Consider the following 16,059-nt stretch of genomic DNA (forward strand, 5'->3'; position numbering starts at 1 on the left):
GAGGGAGCGCGGCGCGAGGCCGCCGCCGCCCATCCCAACCGCACCGGCCGATCCACCATGGGAGAGCCAACGGGAGAAGGCGGCGTAGCGCATGCCGCCGCCACCCATCCCATCTGCGCGTCCGCCATGCTCGAGGAGGGGAGATCCGGCCGCCGTCCACCATGCGTCGACGAGGAAGGGCCCCCGCCGCCGCCACGCCCCGTGGGTCTTTGCCCCGGAGGCGCTACCGGCGGCGGCGGCGGCGGCGGTTAGGGCTGGGAGGCTGGGCGGCTGGGCGTCGTGGTACATTCCGTACAGGAAAAACGTACCCGATCGTGGCACGGCACCCTTTTCCCTTGGAGCCCGACGGACCGGGACAGCATACGGGGACGAAAGCATGCGACTGGAGCCTGACGTGCACCCGGCCGGCTGTCCGATCGAAACGCAAAGGCGGTGTGGCCCAGCAGACAGGGACGGGGCCAAGTTGCGTGCGACCCGCGAACAGCACGCGTTTTTGGATCTGAGGTTAAAAAGGGTGTTAGGTCAGCTTCTTAATCCGTGCACCGTACAACGCCCAGCTATGCGCACCTGCTGCCGTACGGTACGGCGATTCAGGTTAGTTAAGGTTCCTACATCCTCGATGTATGCCTCTCTGTTTGGACGTTGTTGCTAGGTTGGACACTGCAGCGGTATGTCGGGCCAACCAGCTAATTAAGACGATCCAACTGTCATGCTCGTGGGTCGACCGTACGTATGGGTCGTGCCTAATGTTTAGTGTTTTTTTTGCTTCTTATTATGAAGAGTCCGTACACATTTCTTTTGTTGAGGAAACAAATAGGCAGGTGAAATGTTGCTTGGTGTAGTGGGTGGCTAGCTGATAAGACCAACGTGCTACCCAACTCGAGATAATAAGGTGAGCGTGCGCAAAACGGGGAACTTTGGTGGTACTAGATGGGGCCGAACCCGTAGTGGCTATTGCCAGCTTTGGAGACCACATGTTAAAACCATCTCTAGAAGGTTCCATAAAAATGGTTAAATTCTTAAAATAATTGTTCTAAGGTTTTGGTAAAAAAAAAAAAGTTCAACGTAGATCCTGTGAAACCAGTCAACTTTACCAGAGAGGGGAGCCTCGGCTCGGAATAGTGCTCTTCCACCGCCAGACCTATGGCTAGTCCGTGGGAATCTGGCCAAAATTCAGCTCGACCTCTCCTGCTGCGCATCGCGCGCCGCAGCCGCCTCCCTTGCCACCTCTCGCGCCGGTGGGGAACGAAATCCCACGCGTCGTGGCTGGCCACCGTCGCGAGCGGCGGGCGGCGCACAACAAGCTAGGGGTGGAGTCATTCGAGGCAGTATTGGGTTCGGGTCATGTCTTCCCATACCTATTCATAAGCGCGGGCACGATCTTAATTTCAGTGTAGGTCCACCGTCCGTACAGCCCTGTATAGGCCCGTATGGCCCGCGTTGTGTTGTACCTCGGTTTGTACGTATCTATGGTCAAGTGCATGTGCCGAAATAGAAAGGTTTTATAAATATCTTGCTCACGTGATCTCTTTTTTTTTTCTTACGTGACGTATACATACCATATCAATATAGACAGGTATACATGGGCTAGATATCGATTTCGGCGGACCCAACACACGAAAAAGAAACCAACTATAACCCTTCAACTTTGTTTAGGGGGGGAGCACCGGAGCAGCCCTCTATCTCACGAGGAAGATGGATGGAACGGAGTGAGAAAATAAAAAAAATACTAATATAAAACAAGAAAAATGTAGGAGATAGGTGGGCCCTGCAGTGGAATTTGTGTCTATATATTGCAATTTAGAGTGTGCATGTTCTGTCCGGATCCATTTCATACCGTGTAAACTATTTTAGGTGCCTTTTACACCAAAAAGTGATTTTGACTCTCAAGATCCAGTGCTCTCACTATTTAAAAAATATTAAAAGCATTTTTACAAGTAATTAAAAAAACTGAAAATAATTTAGGAGATGTGAGCGATACATGTCACAATCATCCAAAATGTCAACCCGAATTTTATTTTTATTTTGTCGTAGACAAAAATGATAATGTATGATATGTTTTGATGATTTGAAAATAACTACTCACATCTACACTTTTGTTATTTTTGTGTATCTCAGAATATAAAGTATTCGAAATTGATATTTCACACGATAAGAGCGCTTGAGCTCGAGATGAGTGGGATGTGAATCGGGATCGCGTGTGTGTCGCGCAGTCACTCATGTATGTGGCCAGCTCGGTCGACACGTCCACGCCCACCGAGTGCCCATGAGCCCTTAATTGTACTACTTGCCGTGGCAGACGGGACCCTCACGAAGTAAAAGCAATGGCAATGCTCGTTTCTTGTCACTCCATGTGACGCTGCTGCTTGCACTATGGCTAGCTCGATCAACTACGGTGAATGTCCGTTTGTAATTTGCAAATGGCAAGACAGGAGGACGGGCACGCACGCACGCGGCCAGGCAACAGCAGTGCGAGCTGACGGGCGAAGGGTACCCGTCGCCGGAATGGGAGCGGCGACGGCGACGGCACGTGAATGGGCGGGACCTCGCACTGTCGCCCTTCCGTACAGGCCCTTGTACGGTTCCGTAAACCACGGAGGAATGGAGGAGGTGGAGGAGCACATGGCGTAGCGTAGGGTACCCGTCGCTGTCCATCCGTCCGCTCCGCTGCGCTAGTCTGCCGGCGGGTCCAGAGGTTGCGGCATCGTCCCGGCGGGTACAGTGTGCATCGCAGACAACAATCTAGAACACATACTCTACTATTTATGGCCTCCAATATTGCTCAAAATCACTTTATATTGTGAAGTTTTAACCAATCTAGTACTAAAAATAGAGATGCCGAAAATAATAGTAATTACAGATAGGTCTTTCTACCACCTAGCAACGACGACTACAAACAGTAGCGCGAGCCAAAGGCGCGCCACCGCCCTCGCCCCTCCATCACCAGAGCCGGCAAACCTTGTCGTAATATTGCTTGTCGTAACAAACAGACGGGATGTCGTCGAGCTAAGGCCATGAAGGACTAGCGCACGAGAGGAGCAACCATCACCATTGATGAGAATGGTAGATTGGAAGAGCCTGACCTGAAAACACACCAACGAGCACGAAAATCGACCAGATCCCGTAGGATCTACCGGACACACGACTCCACTTGCCCTTAGACGGCATTAGATGCATCACCGGAGCGAGGATTGAAGCGGGGAGGACCTTATTCCTACTTCATGACATAGTCGTCGCCTCAACACCCCAAAGAAGACACTAAAAAATAGGCTAAACAAAGAACAGAAAACATCTCGCCGGCGAGAGACCGTGGTCCGCCAAACCAACAAGGCCCAAGGCCACCGGAGGCAGAGCGGACCTCCGGTGTTGCCAGCGAGAGGCACTAAACCCTAGATGAGTTTTGGTTGTCGCCTCTTCTCCTTACCTTTTGTGCAAAATCATTTTTGTTTGATTATAACATATGAGTAGGAAAACATTTGTTATCACCCGGGAAACGCGTCCGCTCCCTCCCTGTCAATGGGTCGCACGCTTGGTCTGTCTGTGGTGGAGGAAGACGGGCACGTCGGCTCATACTTGGCCCCGCGAACATTCCGGTAGAATGTTTGAACTTCCCAAGATAAGCATGTATAATTCAAGTCCATATGATTTATGAAGCAAACTTGAGCTATTATGACCCAACTGTCTAACATTTATTCATATACATGCAGTCACTTCAACCCTTGCATTTCTAAACTTCTATTAAGAAAAAAAGTTATAAGTTTGCAAAAAAGAAGCGTATATTGACTAGATTTTTCTAAAAAAATCATTATATATCCTTCATGGGTATTTTTTTCAAGTTGAGATTAATTGGTTATGAGCTTGTTTTGCTTGCAGGAAAAGAACTTGCGCACATATCATCTTTGGTACTCTAGGGGACCGACCAGCACAATTGGAAGGCACACGCCAAGAGGAGGCCATGTTGCCTGGACTATAGGTAATTCAGCTCTCTATGGTGCCAAAAGAGTTTTTTTTTTATAGCAAGTGCCTAGAGACTTGATGGAGCGTATAATCCCTCGATTCTAAAATAAGTGCTACAACTTTACAACTTTATATATGGATGTATCTAAACACCTATCTAGGTAAGTTGCAACGCTTATCCTAAAATATAGGGATTACAAAGAGCATCTCCAATGAAGGAGAGCAAACAAATGAGTGGTGTTCAGGTAAGTTGCAACGCTTATCCTAAAATATAGGGATTACAAAGAGCATCTCCAATGAAGGAGAGCAAACAAATGAGTGGTGTTCGTTGCTATCCGTGCGGCCTAACAACGAGACCTAACAGCGAACCGCAAACGGATAATTGTCCTTTCTAGTCCGCACCACCGTATTTTTGGATATATTAGGTCTGAATTTGTGGGTCGACAGACAACACGGATGTGCCCTTTTGTTTGCCTGTCACACGCATGTAGACCAATAATTAACCATGAGAGAGAAGTAGTCTCTGCTCACTAATTGATCCGCGGAAGGTGGCCCATCAAATTGATTCTAAACATTTTTTTTTACATATTTTTATTTTGTTGCGTTAAAAAAATAAGTTATTCTGCGTTGTAAATTTGCACGGGATCCAAAATGGGGGACCCTGCTTGAGATACCTTAGTAGAGGTTTCACGTGCGGCACGCCTACACACCGAGCATAGCATGGCAAGGCAACTACTAAATTGTTTGGTGAAGGTAAACAAAATATAAAGTGGACACAGTAGGTGAGCTAGCACACATAAGCTGTCGCGAGCAACTATGCACGAACTACCCGCAAAAAAAATGGACGAACTGTACGGCGGAATCTGCCTGCCAAAACCACAAGGATCATCCTGACGGCGGTTCCGCACACGTACACGCCGTCAGTCCTCCTAGTATCAGCCGTACGTTCCGTACACGGGAAATGTACCTGGCCGTGGCACGTACGGCTCCTTTCCTTCCAGCTACTCACGCGAAGATCAGGATGGAGACAGCACGCAGGAGGGCTGACGCGCACCTTCGCTGCCCGATCCAATTGCTCGAAACGCAAAGGCTGTGTGTGTGGCCAGCACACCATATCGACCTGATAGCTTCGTTTTCTGCTAGCTTCGAGAGTGCTGGTGATAAAAAAAATAAACAAGGTTAGGGCATCTCCAGCGGCGCGACGCAAACGGACGACCGTTTTCGTCCGCCGTGACCGGAAATGCGTCTGGGGCCTGTTCCAGCGGTGCGACGCAAAGTGATCGGGTCGTCCGCGGAGACGCAAACCTGGCCCAAATATGCGCCTCGGATGCGTCTCCGCGGACGTCCGAAAACGTCCGCTCGTGTCTGGCGGACGTTTCGGCTGGCCCGCCTGGCAGCGACCCTGCGTCGATGCGTCTTCTCAAACGCGCCAGCGACTGCAAAGCTGCGTCGCTTCGACACTCTGTGCCACGTTAATGGCGACGATGCCTCGGCTGCCGAGCGGCCGCCCACCTCCGCCAACCACATTAATGGCGACGCCACGCGTCCCGCGGCCACCGCATGCCGCCGGCCTATATAAAGGGGGCGCGCCTTCTTCTTCCGCATCCAGACCTCCAAAGAAACCCTAGCCGCCACAAAGCTCGAGCGTAGCGCCGCCTAGGTGTTCTGCGCGACGCGGCCAAGCCCGCGAGGAAGTCCATGGCCGGTCCCGGTGGCCGGCGAGGCGGTCGAGGCCGCGGCCTCGGGCGCCCCGTGGCCGGGCGAGGGCCGCCGTGGTGGAGCGGCTACGGCCCGACGCTCGCCGTCGCTCGCGCCCTCCTCGTCCTCGCGGGAGGAGCGGCGCCGGAGTTCCTCCTCCGCATCGACGACGACCCACTCGCCATCAAGCGGCTACGGGACAAGTTCGCCGAGTTCGTGGACGGCGTCGAGCCGGCGCACTTGCGGCTACGGGAGGCCGGTGCAACTTGCCGGCCCCGGACCGTGGAGGTCTCGTTCGACGGGCGGGGCAAGATGTACTCGCACACGGGGTGGGACAAGTTCGCCCGCGACCTCGCGCTCGAGCCCGGCTGCCGGCTCGCCTTCCTCTACGAGGGGACGGCGAGATGATCGTCAAGGTGTTCGACGACACGGCTCGCCGCGAGCACTACCACAACGACGACTCCGGCTCCGACACCGATAGTTAGAACGTCGAGTGTTCTTTCTTTGCGGTGAATGCGGCTACGGGCTAGACGAAGCCGGTAGTCGAGGTTTACGTACGTTCGCCTCATCGGTAGAACCAACAAGGGCACCATCTCCTCCCGCTGGATTTTCCGGTTTGGGTGATTGGGTGCCCTTGAATGTTCTTTCTTGGCAGCGAACATACGGAAATCAACACAAGCTGGCTTCTATTTTTAAATTTTTTATATTTGTGTCGACCATGGTTCAAACTATGTGTTAGTTTGTGTAAACCATGTTCCTAACTATGTGTTAGTTTGTGTAAAATCATGTTTCAAAATGTAATAATATTTTGAAATTATGTTTAATTGAGAAAAGGGAAAAAAAGAAAAAAAAATGCGTCGCCCCGGCGAGCAGACCCCAGACGCAAACGGACGCGTGGACAAAAACGGTCATTTTAGCGTCCGCAGCGCGACGCAAACGGACGCTCGCGGACATTAAAATGCGTCGCGCCGCTGGAGATGCCCTTAGGTTGGTTTCTTAATCCGCTGGAACGTACGGCACGTGCGCCCTCTGCTGCCGTCCGTACGGTACGGCGCTGCCTGGTGGTTAGTTACGCCTCGCCGATCGATCGGACAGTGTGGTGGGTGCGTGTCGGGACCCAGACAAGCCGTCACGTTCGTCCATCGACCCTAAGGAGGGGTCATCGTACCGAATGTAATGCTGCTTGTTTGCTCACGTTGAAACTTGTCTAGTAAGTACTGTTGTTTGGTTGAGGAAGCAAACGCAGGTGGTGGAACGTTGCCGGAGTTTGTGGTTCCTACATTGTCCTCGTTTCCTAGAAATACATTGATGTGCAATGACCAACATAAATGTCGGAAACCATACTCACATATACAAAGTAATGGCACACCAAATGGCATGTGATGTTTGGTGCTGCATTGATGTCTAGATCACACACTGTTCAGCCATGACCTTCCATAAATAACAGGCTACATACCCCATGTTGTAGAATCAGCCTTATGACAAATTGCGGAGGAAGAGAAACAATTACAAGCACACTGAATAACACTGGGTTCGCGTAGAGTTATCTAACCAAGGAATGTGCTGCATTGGGAATTTGAGTAGGAGTCCACGAAAAAGATTATGTAGGTAATATTGCAGATTTGGCACAATTCAGGATTTCAGGTCTATTCTATCAAGTCGGCTTAGTCTGCTCAATAGACTATCGAAACAATATTTACATCGCGTGAGTGGAAATACAAATTGTCCTTGTGAGGGTGGGATGTAGATCAACATGACCAACTCTTGTCTCTGCTGCATCTATAAGCTTGGCTGAATGTAGGAGTTGGGACACATCAAGCAAGCTATATTTCAGTTGGGACACATGTGTCAAAAAGAACATTGGAAGTGGAACTTTTCTTGCATTCTATGATAACTATAAGCCTTCTAGGTATGGTGAAAATCTCAATTTTCCTACTCACATCCCTCGGATAAAAATTTAGTAGAAAGCTGAAACAAAAACAAGACATATATATTGCGCCTCCTCACGGTATAACCAAACGGTTAGGGCTGTAAAAAAATGGCCTCATCAAACTTGTCGAGTTTGATACATTTTAGACTCGAATCGAGATGAGCTAATCTAGCAAAGCGCAAGGCTAGGCGACTGGCATCAAGCTCCCAAGCCTCACATTTCAACTTCGAAAAGTTCAATAATGCTTGATTGAATATTTATTTGCATGTACTTATCATTACGTGAACTGGTACGTACGGATTCCAGGAGGAGGCGATAACGGGGCGGCTAGCAAAACCCATCTAGGGTTCCGCCCCTTTGCCAGCGACGCCGCTGGTCCGTTCTACCTTGTGGGCCGGCCCAAGTTACCCTCTTCTCGAGATTGTGTTTTTCTTTTTTATTTGAAAAAAAATATTTTTAGCAAAAAAAATGTTCAGACTTGAAAAATGTTTAAACAAAAAAATTTCAAAAAAAATTGCTCAAAGACTTTTTTTTTCAAAAAAACTTGTGCTTAAAAGTTTTTTTGCAATTTTTTCTTCAAAAGAAAATTTTGTTAAGAAACAAAAATGTTCAAAATATATTTGTTCAAAAAAAATCCACATACAAATGCGAAGATGTAGTGGTTTGCAGGAATTTAATCTTCTCTGTCCGAAATGTATGTTTGAACTTTGTAGTTTGTTATGTTATTACCCATTATATTTGCATCATATTAGTAGATATTACAAAAGTTCTTCATGATTTATAGGTTGTTCTTACTCATTTATAAACACTAATAGTTTGTAAACTGATACAAAGATGTCCATTATGATACAATAAAAATGTATTTGCATGGAAAACGAAAAGTTTCAGCGATCAACTTTACACTTCCATCAGCCATCCGTGCAGGGCATGTACATTCTCTCCAGCAATGATATTTTATGTTCACTTATGTAGGAATCCTTCCTCTCCCTCCCCCTCCCCCTCCCCCCTCTCTCTCTCTTTGTGTGAACAATCGTACGAATAAAGATATGGCCTGCTCCCGTGGATTTCATAGATACCTGCCTCTATTACTATGATTTGGCTTCTAGGGATGGAGAAAAGTTAATTTTTTTCTAGTCACGTCCCTCAGACAAAAAGTTGGTTGAGAATAAGACATACATAGTGAGCCTTCTCACAGTATAGCACTGGTAGAAAAATGGCCTTTAGTCGCGGTTCGCAACTGCCATTAGTCGCAATTACCTCCTCATTTCCATAGCCCTTGGCGATGCTTCCTTCTGGCCTAGCACGGTTACGAACATATTTCTTTAATATTCCCATGAACCTCTCGAATGGGAATATATTGTGTAGAAATACAGGACCGAGAATGGAAATCTCATCGACTAGGTGAACCAGGAGGTGCGTCATAATATTGAAGAAGGATGGCGGGAACACCAACTCGAAACTGACAAGACATTGGATCACATCGTTCTGTAACCGTGGTAGAACTTCTGGATTGATTACCTTCTGAGAGATTGCATTGAGGAATGCACATAGCTTCACAATGGAGGAGCCCCCTCAAAGCAATCGGAAGCAATTGCGTCATAATCACGTGGCAGTCGTGAGACTTCAGGTTTTGGAACTTTTTCTCCGCCATGTTTATTATTCCCTTTATATTGGACGAGAATCCAGACGGGACCTTCATACTGCTCGGGCATTCAAAAAAGATGACCTTCTCTTCTTTGGTCAGAGCGTAGCTGGCACGACCTTGAAACCGTTCCGGATGCCGGTCATCAGGGTCTTTCAAACTTTGTTGGTCCTGCCGTGCTTCCTTTGTATCATTTGACTTCCCATACACGCCCAAGAAGCTTAGGAGGTTCACGCAAATATTCTTCGTAACGTGCATCACGTCGATTGCAGAGCGGACTTCTAGGACTTTCCAATATTCTAGCTCCCGAATATAGATTTCTTCTTCCACATGGCTGCATGCCCGTCGGCTCCCTTCGGAACCGATTGTCCGCCGGGACCCTTTCCAAAGATGACTTTCAAATCCTTGACCATATCAAATACCTCAGCACCGGTGTGTTCCACGGGCTTCGGCCGGTGATCTGCCTTGCCGTTGTAATGCTTGCCTTTCTTTCTTCTTGGATGACCTTTCGGAAGAAATCGACGATGCCCAAGGTACACGTTCTTCTTTCAATTTGGCAAATGTACACTTTCGGTCTCATGTAAGCGGTGCGTGCATGCATTGTATCCCTTATTTGACAGTCCCGAAAGGTTACTAAGAAGCAGGCCAATCGTTGATGGTTACGAAAAGCAACGCTCGTAGGTCAAATTCCTCTTCTTTGTGCTCATCCCACACACGGACACCAGGTCTGCCCCACAGTTGTAAAAGTTCATCAACTAATGGCCTTAGGTACACATCGATGTCGTTGCCGGGTTGCTTCGGACCTTGGATGAGCACCGGCATCATAATGAACTTCCGCTTCATGCACAACCAAGGAGGAAGGTTGTAGATGCATAGAGTCACGGGCCAGGTGCTATGGCTGGAGCTCTGCTCGCCAAAAGGATTCATGCCATCCGTACTTAGACCAAATCTTATGTTCCTTGCGTCGAGCTGCAAAATCTTTGAACTCTCTGTCGATCTTTCTCCATTGCGTTCCATCTGCGGGGTGTCTCAACTCCCCGTCCGACTTACGGTCCTCTTTGTGCCATCGCAACAACATGGCATGCTCTTTGTTCTCGAACAGACGTTTCAACCGTGGTATTATAGGAGCATACCACATCACCTTGGCGGGAACCCTCTTCCTGGGTTTACGGCCCTCAACATCGTCACCGGGGTCATCGCCTCGATCTTATAACGCAATGCGGTGCATACCGGGCATTCATTCAAATTCTCGTATTCACCGCGGTAGAGGATGCGGTCGTTGATGCATGCATGTATCTTCGAACCTCTAAACCTAGAGGGCGAGACAACCTTCTTTGCTTCGTACGTATCGGCGGGCAACTCGTTATTCTTTGGAAACATATTCTTCAACATTTTCAGCAAGTTTTCAAATGCCGAGTCGGCTACACCTGCCTGTGCCTTCCATTTCAGCAAATCCGGTGTGCAGCCCGGCTTTTTCGGACCATCATCGCATCCGGGTACGAGCGCCTTTACGTGATCCTCTAACATGCGATCCAAATTCTCCCTCTCCTTTTCAGTTTCGCAGCGTCTTCGTGCATCGGCAATGGTCCGACCAAGATCATCAACGGGCTCATCACGTGCCTCTTCTTCACCTTCCCCTTCACCTTCCCCTTCACCTTCGGCATCCTCCATGAAAGTATCACCGAAATGAGCAAGATAGCTTTCATCGATGAAATCATCCCCTTCTTCATCTTCTTCCATTATAACCCCTCTTTCTCCATGCTTGGTCCAACAATTATAGCTTGGCATGAAACCGTGCCGAAGCAGGTGCATGTGAACATCTCTTGAGGAAGAGTAACCCTTCCGATTCTTACGGTTAACACATGGACGAGATAACAAAACCCCACTGCTTATTCGCATTAGCCACTACAAGGAAATCTTTCAAACCCGTAGTGAACTCGCCGGAGAGTCGGTTACCGTACATCCATTGCCGATTCATCTGCATTATTATAATATAAAATATATAATTAACCATCATGCATTTGTTAAACTAACTAGCAACAAACAATATAAATTAAACAATGAACTACACACATGCATATTTTATCAATGACACATCAAAGGTTCAAGTTGCTAACCGCGATCGAGGAGGAAAAAATAAATGAGAAAGCTCAAGTGTGGCTCCAACACTTCATATCATGTTTGTTTCATGCTCTTAGGGCATTTCATCAAACACCTTATGTGCATAAGAGGAACCAAAAGCAAACCTAACACCCACTTGTGAAGTTTGTGAAGGGAATGGCTCCAAATGGCTAAGTGTTGGCTGCTGGATGGGTATATATAGGGGAGGGGCTTTAGTCCCGGTTGGCCTGGCCAACCGCGACTAAAGGCCTTCGGAGCACCTTTAGTCGCGGTTGGCACGGCCAGCGCGACTCACTCCCACGTGCACCAGCTGGCCACCGAGCGCCCTGGGACCAGGCCTTTGGTCGCGGTTCGCCTCCCGAACCGCGACTAAAGGTCCCATTAGTCGCGGTTCCTATAGTTTCGCGACTTATGGGGCTGGACGGAAGCCTGTTTTTCTACCAGTGTAGCCAAACAGTTAGGGTTGTCAAAAAAATTCAGCCTCAACAAACTCTTCATTTTAAGTTTAATAAGTTGAATAATAATTTGATTGAATATGTATTTATACCAAAAAAAAAGCAGAAACCTTAAATTTTAAGTGTGTTTTTTAAACTCTTCTGATGTTCCGACACATCATTTTTCTAACTTGAACAAACAAATCTAATGGATGCTCTAAGGAAAATTCTCAAACAATTAACGTTTCAAAAGATGAAATCTGGCTATGCATATTTGGAAGACAAGAGTCTGAAGTTGATTTCCTTTCGTTGTTTCTCATGAGATACATGACTATGCAAATCTCTGTCTCGTTTTCTATCAGTCATTCAATTTCCCTTTTCCACTTCTAAAAAAAACTATTTTTCAGTGGTAACGTGGGTTGTTGGGCTGATGATACATTAATGGGCCTGAATTGTTTGATGGAGAACGGACTGAACCGAGTTCGGCTGTTTATTTCCTGTTGGGCTAGGAAAAACAAGAACAATTTGGAATTCTGATCTTTCCGATCGCACCGGCCGTCCTACAAAGACCCTCAATCTCGCCCCCTCTTCCGCTTCACCCAAAGAAACCCTAGCGAGACAGGTCATGGCGTCGGCATCGGTCAGAAAAGCCTAAGGGATTGGCAATGAGAGGCAAGAGGTCCAGGCCCGGTGCCGCGAATACGGCGAAGAGCTCCGGCATGATCCCAAAGACGGCGCAGCGGTCACACTTTGGAGCAAATACAGTGCGTACTGGCTCGCACGTGTTCGAGATCTCAGGGTACAGCATGCACAGAGATCACGAAGTACGCGGCCTACTATCTGCGGCCTTCAACATCGGCGGCCACGACTGGATGATTCAATTCTTCCCTGGAGGAGTCAACGAGCCTTTCAAGGACTACGTGTCCGTGTATGTCCATCTACATAGCAAGAACAATACCGAAACCAGGGTGAGGGCATCCTTTCAGCTGAGTCTCGTGGACGTCACCGGATCCACACCGCCGTATACGAAGGCAACCACAAAGGAGTTCGGTCCCGGCAGTAACAAGTGTGTCGGCCTTGCCGAGTTCAAGAAAAGGAGCGAGCTGGAGGAGTCGCCTTACCTTCGCGATGACCGCCTTACCATCAAGTGCAACGCCTTCATCACTCTTGTCAATCACGTGACATTGCTTGATGAGGTGCCCCCTTCCGACATCGCGGAGCATCTCGGAAAGCTGCTGCAAGAGAAAGAGGGCACCGACGTGGTTTTCGTGGTTGAAGGAAAGGAGTTTCCCGCCCACAAGATGGTGCTCGCGATGCGGTCTCTGGTCTTCAAAGCGGAGCTGTATGGCGGGATGAGAGAGACGGGCATGGGTCGTATCACCATAGGTGACATGCAACCCGCCGTATTTGAGGCGCTGCTACATTTTATATACACCGATTCGCTGCCCGTAATGGATGATCTTGACCGTGAGAACTACAAAGAAATCATCAGGCATTTGCTCGTCGCCGCTGACCGGTATGCCATGGAAAGGCTCAAGATAATGTGTGAAAGCATCCTTTGTAACAACATTGATGTGAAGACCATGGTAACTACGCTGGTTTTGGCTGAGCAACATGACTGCGCTAGGCTACATGATGCTTGCGTTTGGTTTATTACCTCTTTGAGTAGAATGGAAATGGATGGTGTAATGGCAAGCCAAGGGTACGCCGAGCTCAAAGCAACATCTCCCCTCGCTTTGGTTGCAATGTGGGAGAAAACATGTAAGGTGGGAAGAGCATCAAAGTCTTCAGTTCACGCTGGTAGTTTAGGCGTATAAATACTTCGATCGTTACTATACTGTTGACGAACGATCGCTAAGAGAAAAATATATGATGATTTAGGAAGATACATGATTTTCTCCAATGTACCAACGATTTTATTTTGTCAATGTTTTTGATTACTAATTAGCCTAATGACTAGGAGTTATCCTCCCGGAGGATCTCCTACGATTTGGTTGGTGTTTATTGTGAGATGCTCTATTCTACCGGCGATGAGCGGCAGTGTGGGCGACGAGAGTGTTCTGGAACTTGCGTTTTTCCTTTTTCTTCTTTCCCCATATACATATGGTTTTCCGTACAGTTTAGCAACTTTACATACATATATATTCTAACCAAGTTCCTACAATACTCCCCCTCAAGATGGGGTAAAAATATTTAAGAGCCCCATCTTGCTACATATTCGCAAAAAGGATACAACAGCAACACCTTTAGTTAATATATCTGCGCGTTGCTCTCCAGTTTTCACAAAGTCCACCTGTAGCGCACCTTCATCGATTTTCTCCTTGATGAAATGCCTATCGATCTCTACGTGTTTCGTCCTCTCATGTTGAACATGATTTCTCACAATATTGATTGTTGCTTGATTATCACAGTAGAGCCTCAATGGCTCATCCTTAAGCAATCGTACTTCAGTTAATAATAGTCGAAGCCATAAGATCTCACATAACCCTGAAGCCATGGATCTTAATAGCCTCTGCTGTTGACCTGGCAACTACGCTTTGCTTCTTACTCCTCCAGCTAACAATATTTCCTCCAACAAGGATGCAATAACCGGAAATCGATCTCCTGTCATCTAAACTCCAAGCCCAATCAGCATCTGTGAATCCATCCACTTTCAAATGCCCATAGTTCGAAAAAAGAATACCTTTCCCTGGATAGCCTTTTAAATACCTTAGTATTCAATTTACTACATCGAGATGGCCTATCCGAGGATCATGCATGTATCCTCTTACCAGACTCACTGCATATGCAATATCTGGTCGAGTGTGAGAGAGGTAGATTGCGTCCCACTGACCTTTGATATCTCCCCCTATCAACGGGTTCTCCTAAACTAGCAGCAATCTTAAGGTTCGGTTCAACCGGTGTGGTGGCCAGTTTAGTTTCTTGCATCCTAGTTTCCTCAAGGAGATCAAGCACATATTTTCGTTGGGATAGGTAAATACCTTGAGCTCCATATGCTACCTCAATTCCCAGGAGTTAGTGGAGGAAGCCAAGGTCCTTGACTTCTAAAGACTTCGCCAACATCTTCTTCAAGCTCCTTATTTCTTCATCGTCATTCCCTGTCACAACAATATCATCAACATATACAACTAATATGACAATTTTAGTTTGGTGATGCCTAAAGAAGAGGGTGTGGTCAGCATTGCTTTGTTGGAATTCCAGTGAACAAACTTCTTTCCGGAATCTTCCAAACCAGGCTCTTGGTGACTGCTTGAGTCCATAGAGTGCTTTGTTTAGTCTACACACTTTGCCTTCGGTTTCAGATCCGCTAAATCCTGGTGGAATCTCCATATACACTTCCTCTTGTAAGTTCGCATGGAGAAATGCATTCTTTACATCGGGTGTATTCTCCACACTTAGGGCCCTAGAAGAATTTTCAACCACTGATGTAGTATTTGCCCTCCATGGTGGCCTCGTACCCCTTGCTTGACCACCTCCACGACCATCCATCATGCTTCCCCGGCCTCTTCCTCGCCAATCTTGGCCTCTACCACGTCCTCCACCAAACAACTCTGGACATGAGGCTCTCGAGTGTCCTGGCTGTCCACACTCGAAACAATTTTTGTCGTGTGGATTTAATCCAACCTTTTGATAATTACTACTTTCAAAGCAGCGCTCATTTGAGAGGCGGTCTGACCCGCTAATCCTGTTGTTTCAAGCCTCTAGTGAGTTTCTTCGCTGATAGTTGCAGATATAGCCTGTTTTAGATTTGGCAGCTTCCCACTTCCATAGAGTGTGGCTCTCCTGTTCTCAAATTTTGGGTGAAGACCATTTAGGAAGTCTCTCACACGCTTCCTTTCTGAAAGCTGATTGTATTTCTCTAAACACTTCCCACACTCCATCTCCACAGGGTCATAGTAGTCAAGGTCACTCCACATCCTTTTAAGTTCCGATACATATTCTACCACGGACTTTTCCCCTTGACTAAGCTCCTGAAGTTCCTTCTGGATTCTACATGCCAACATTTCATTCCCAACACCTGAGTATGTACCTTTCAACAACCTCCAAATTTCAGATGCCTCTTTAATTCTTTCTACTTGTTTAACAATCTCAGGCGAGATTGAACTAAGAAGCCATACCCTGACCACTGCATTGGTAACCTTCCACCTATGCCCATCCTTGGAGTCTTCATCCGATGACTTCTCAATTGTCCATATTACATATCCTTCTAGCTTCATGGAGAAAAGTATGGTCTCAGCATGCTCTGCCCAGCTAGTATAGGTCTCTGAACATTCTAG

The 16,059-nt window shown here is 47.6% G+C and overlaps 1 protein-coding gene across 1 annotated transcript; it reads left to right on the forward strand.

The window, feature by feature from the left end:
* The first annotated feature begins 12,447 nt into the window (after positions 1 to 12,447).
* Positions 12,448 to 13,599, forward strand: LOC124671339 (BTB/POZ and MATH domain-containing protein 2-like). Its single transcript, XM_047207722.1, has one exon. The coding sequence runs from the start codon at positions 12,448 to 12,450 to the stop codon at positions 13,597 to 13,599; it is 1,152 nt and encodes a 383-aa protein (XP_047063678.1).
* Positions 13,600 to 16,059: the final 2,460 nt, after the last annotated feature.

This window comes from Lolium rigidum, chromosome 7, assembly GCF_022539505.1.
Source record: "Lolium rigidum isolate FL_2022 chromosome 7, APGP_CSIRO_Lrig_0.1, whole genome shotgun sequence".
Classification (NCBI taxonomy): Eukaryota; Viridiplantae; Streptophyta; class Magnoliopsida; order Poales; family Poaceae; genus Lolium; species Lolium rigidum.

Excerpts from the sequence above, each read along its gene's own strand:
- LOC124671339 (XM_047207722.1), top strand. The coding sequence starts at position 12,448 with ATGAGAGGCAAGAGGTCCAGGCCCGGTGCCGCGAATACGGCGAAGAGC.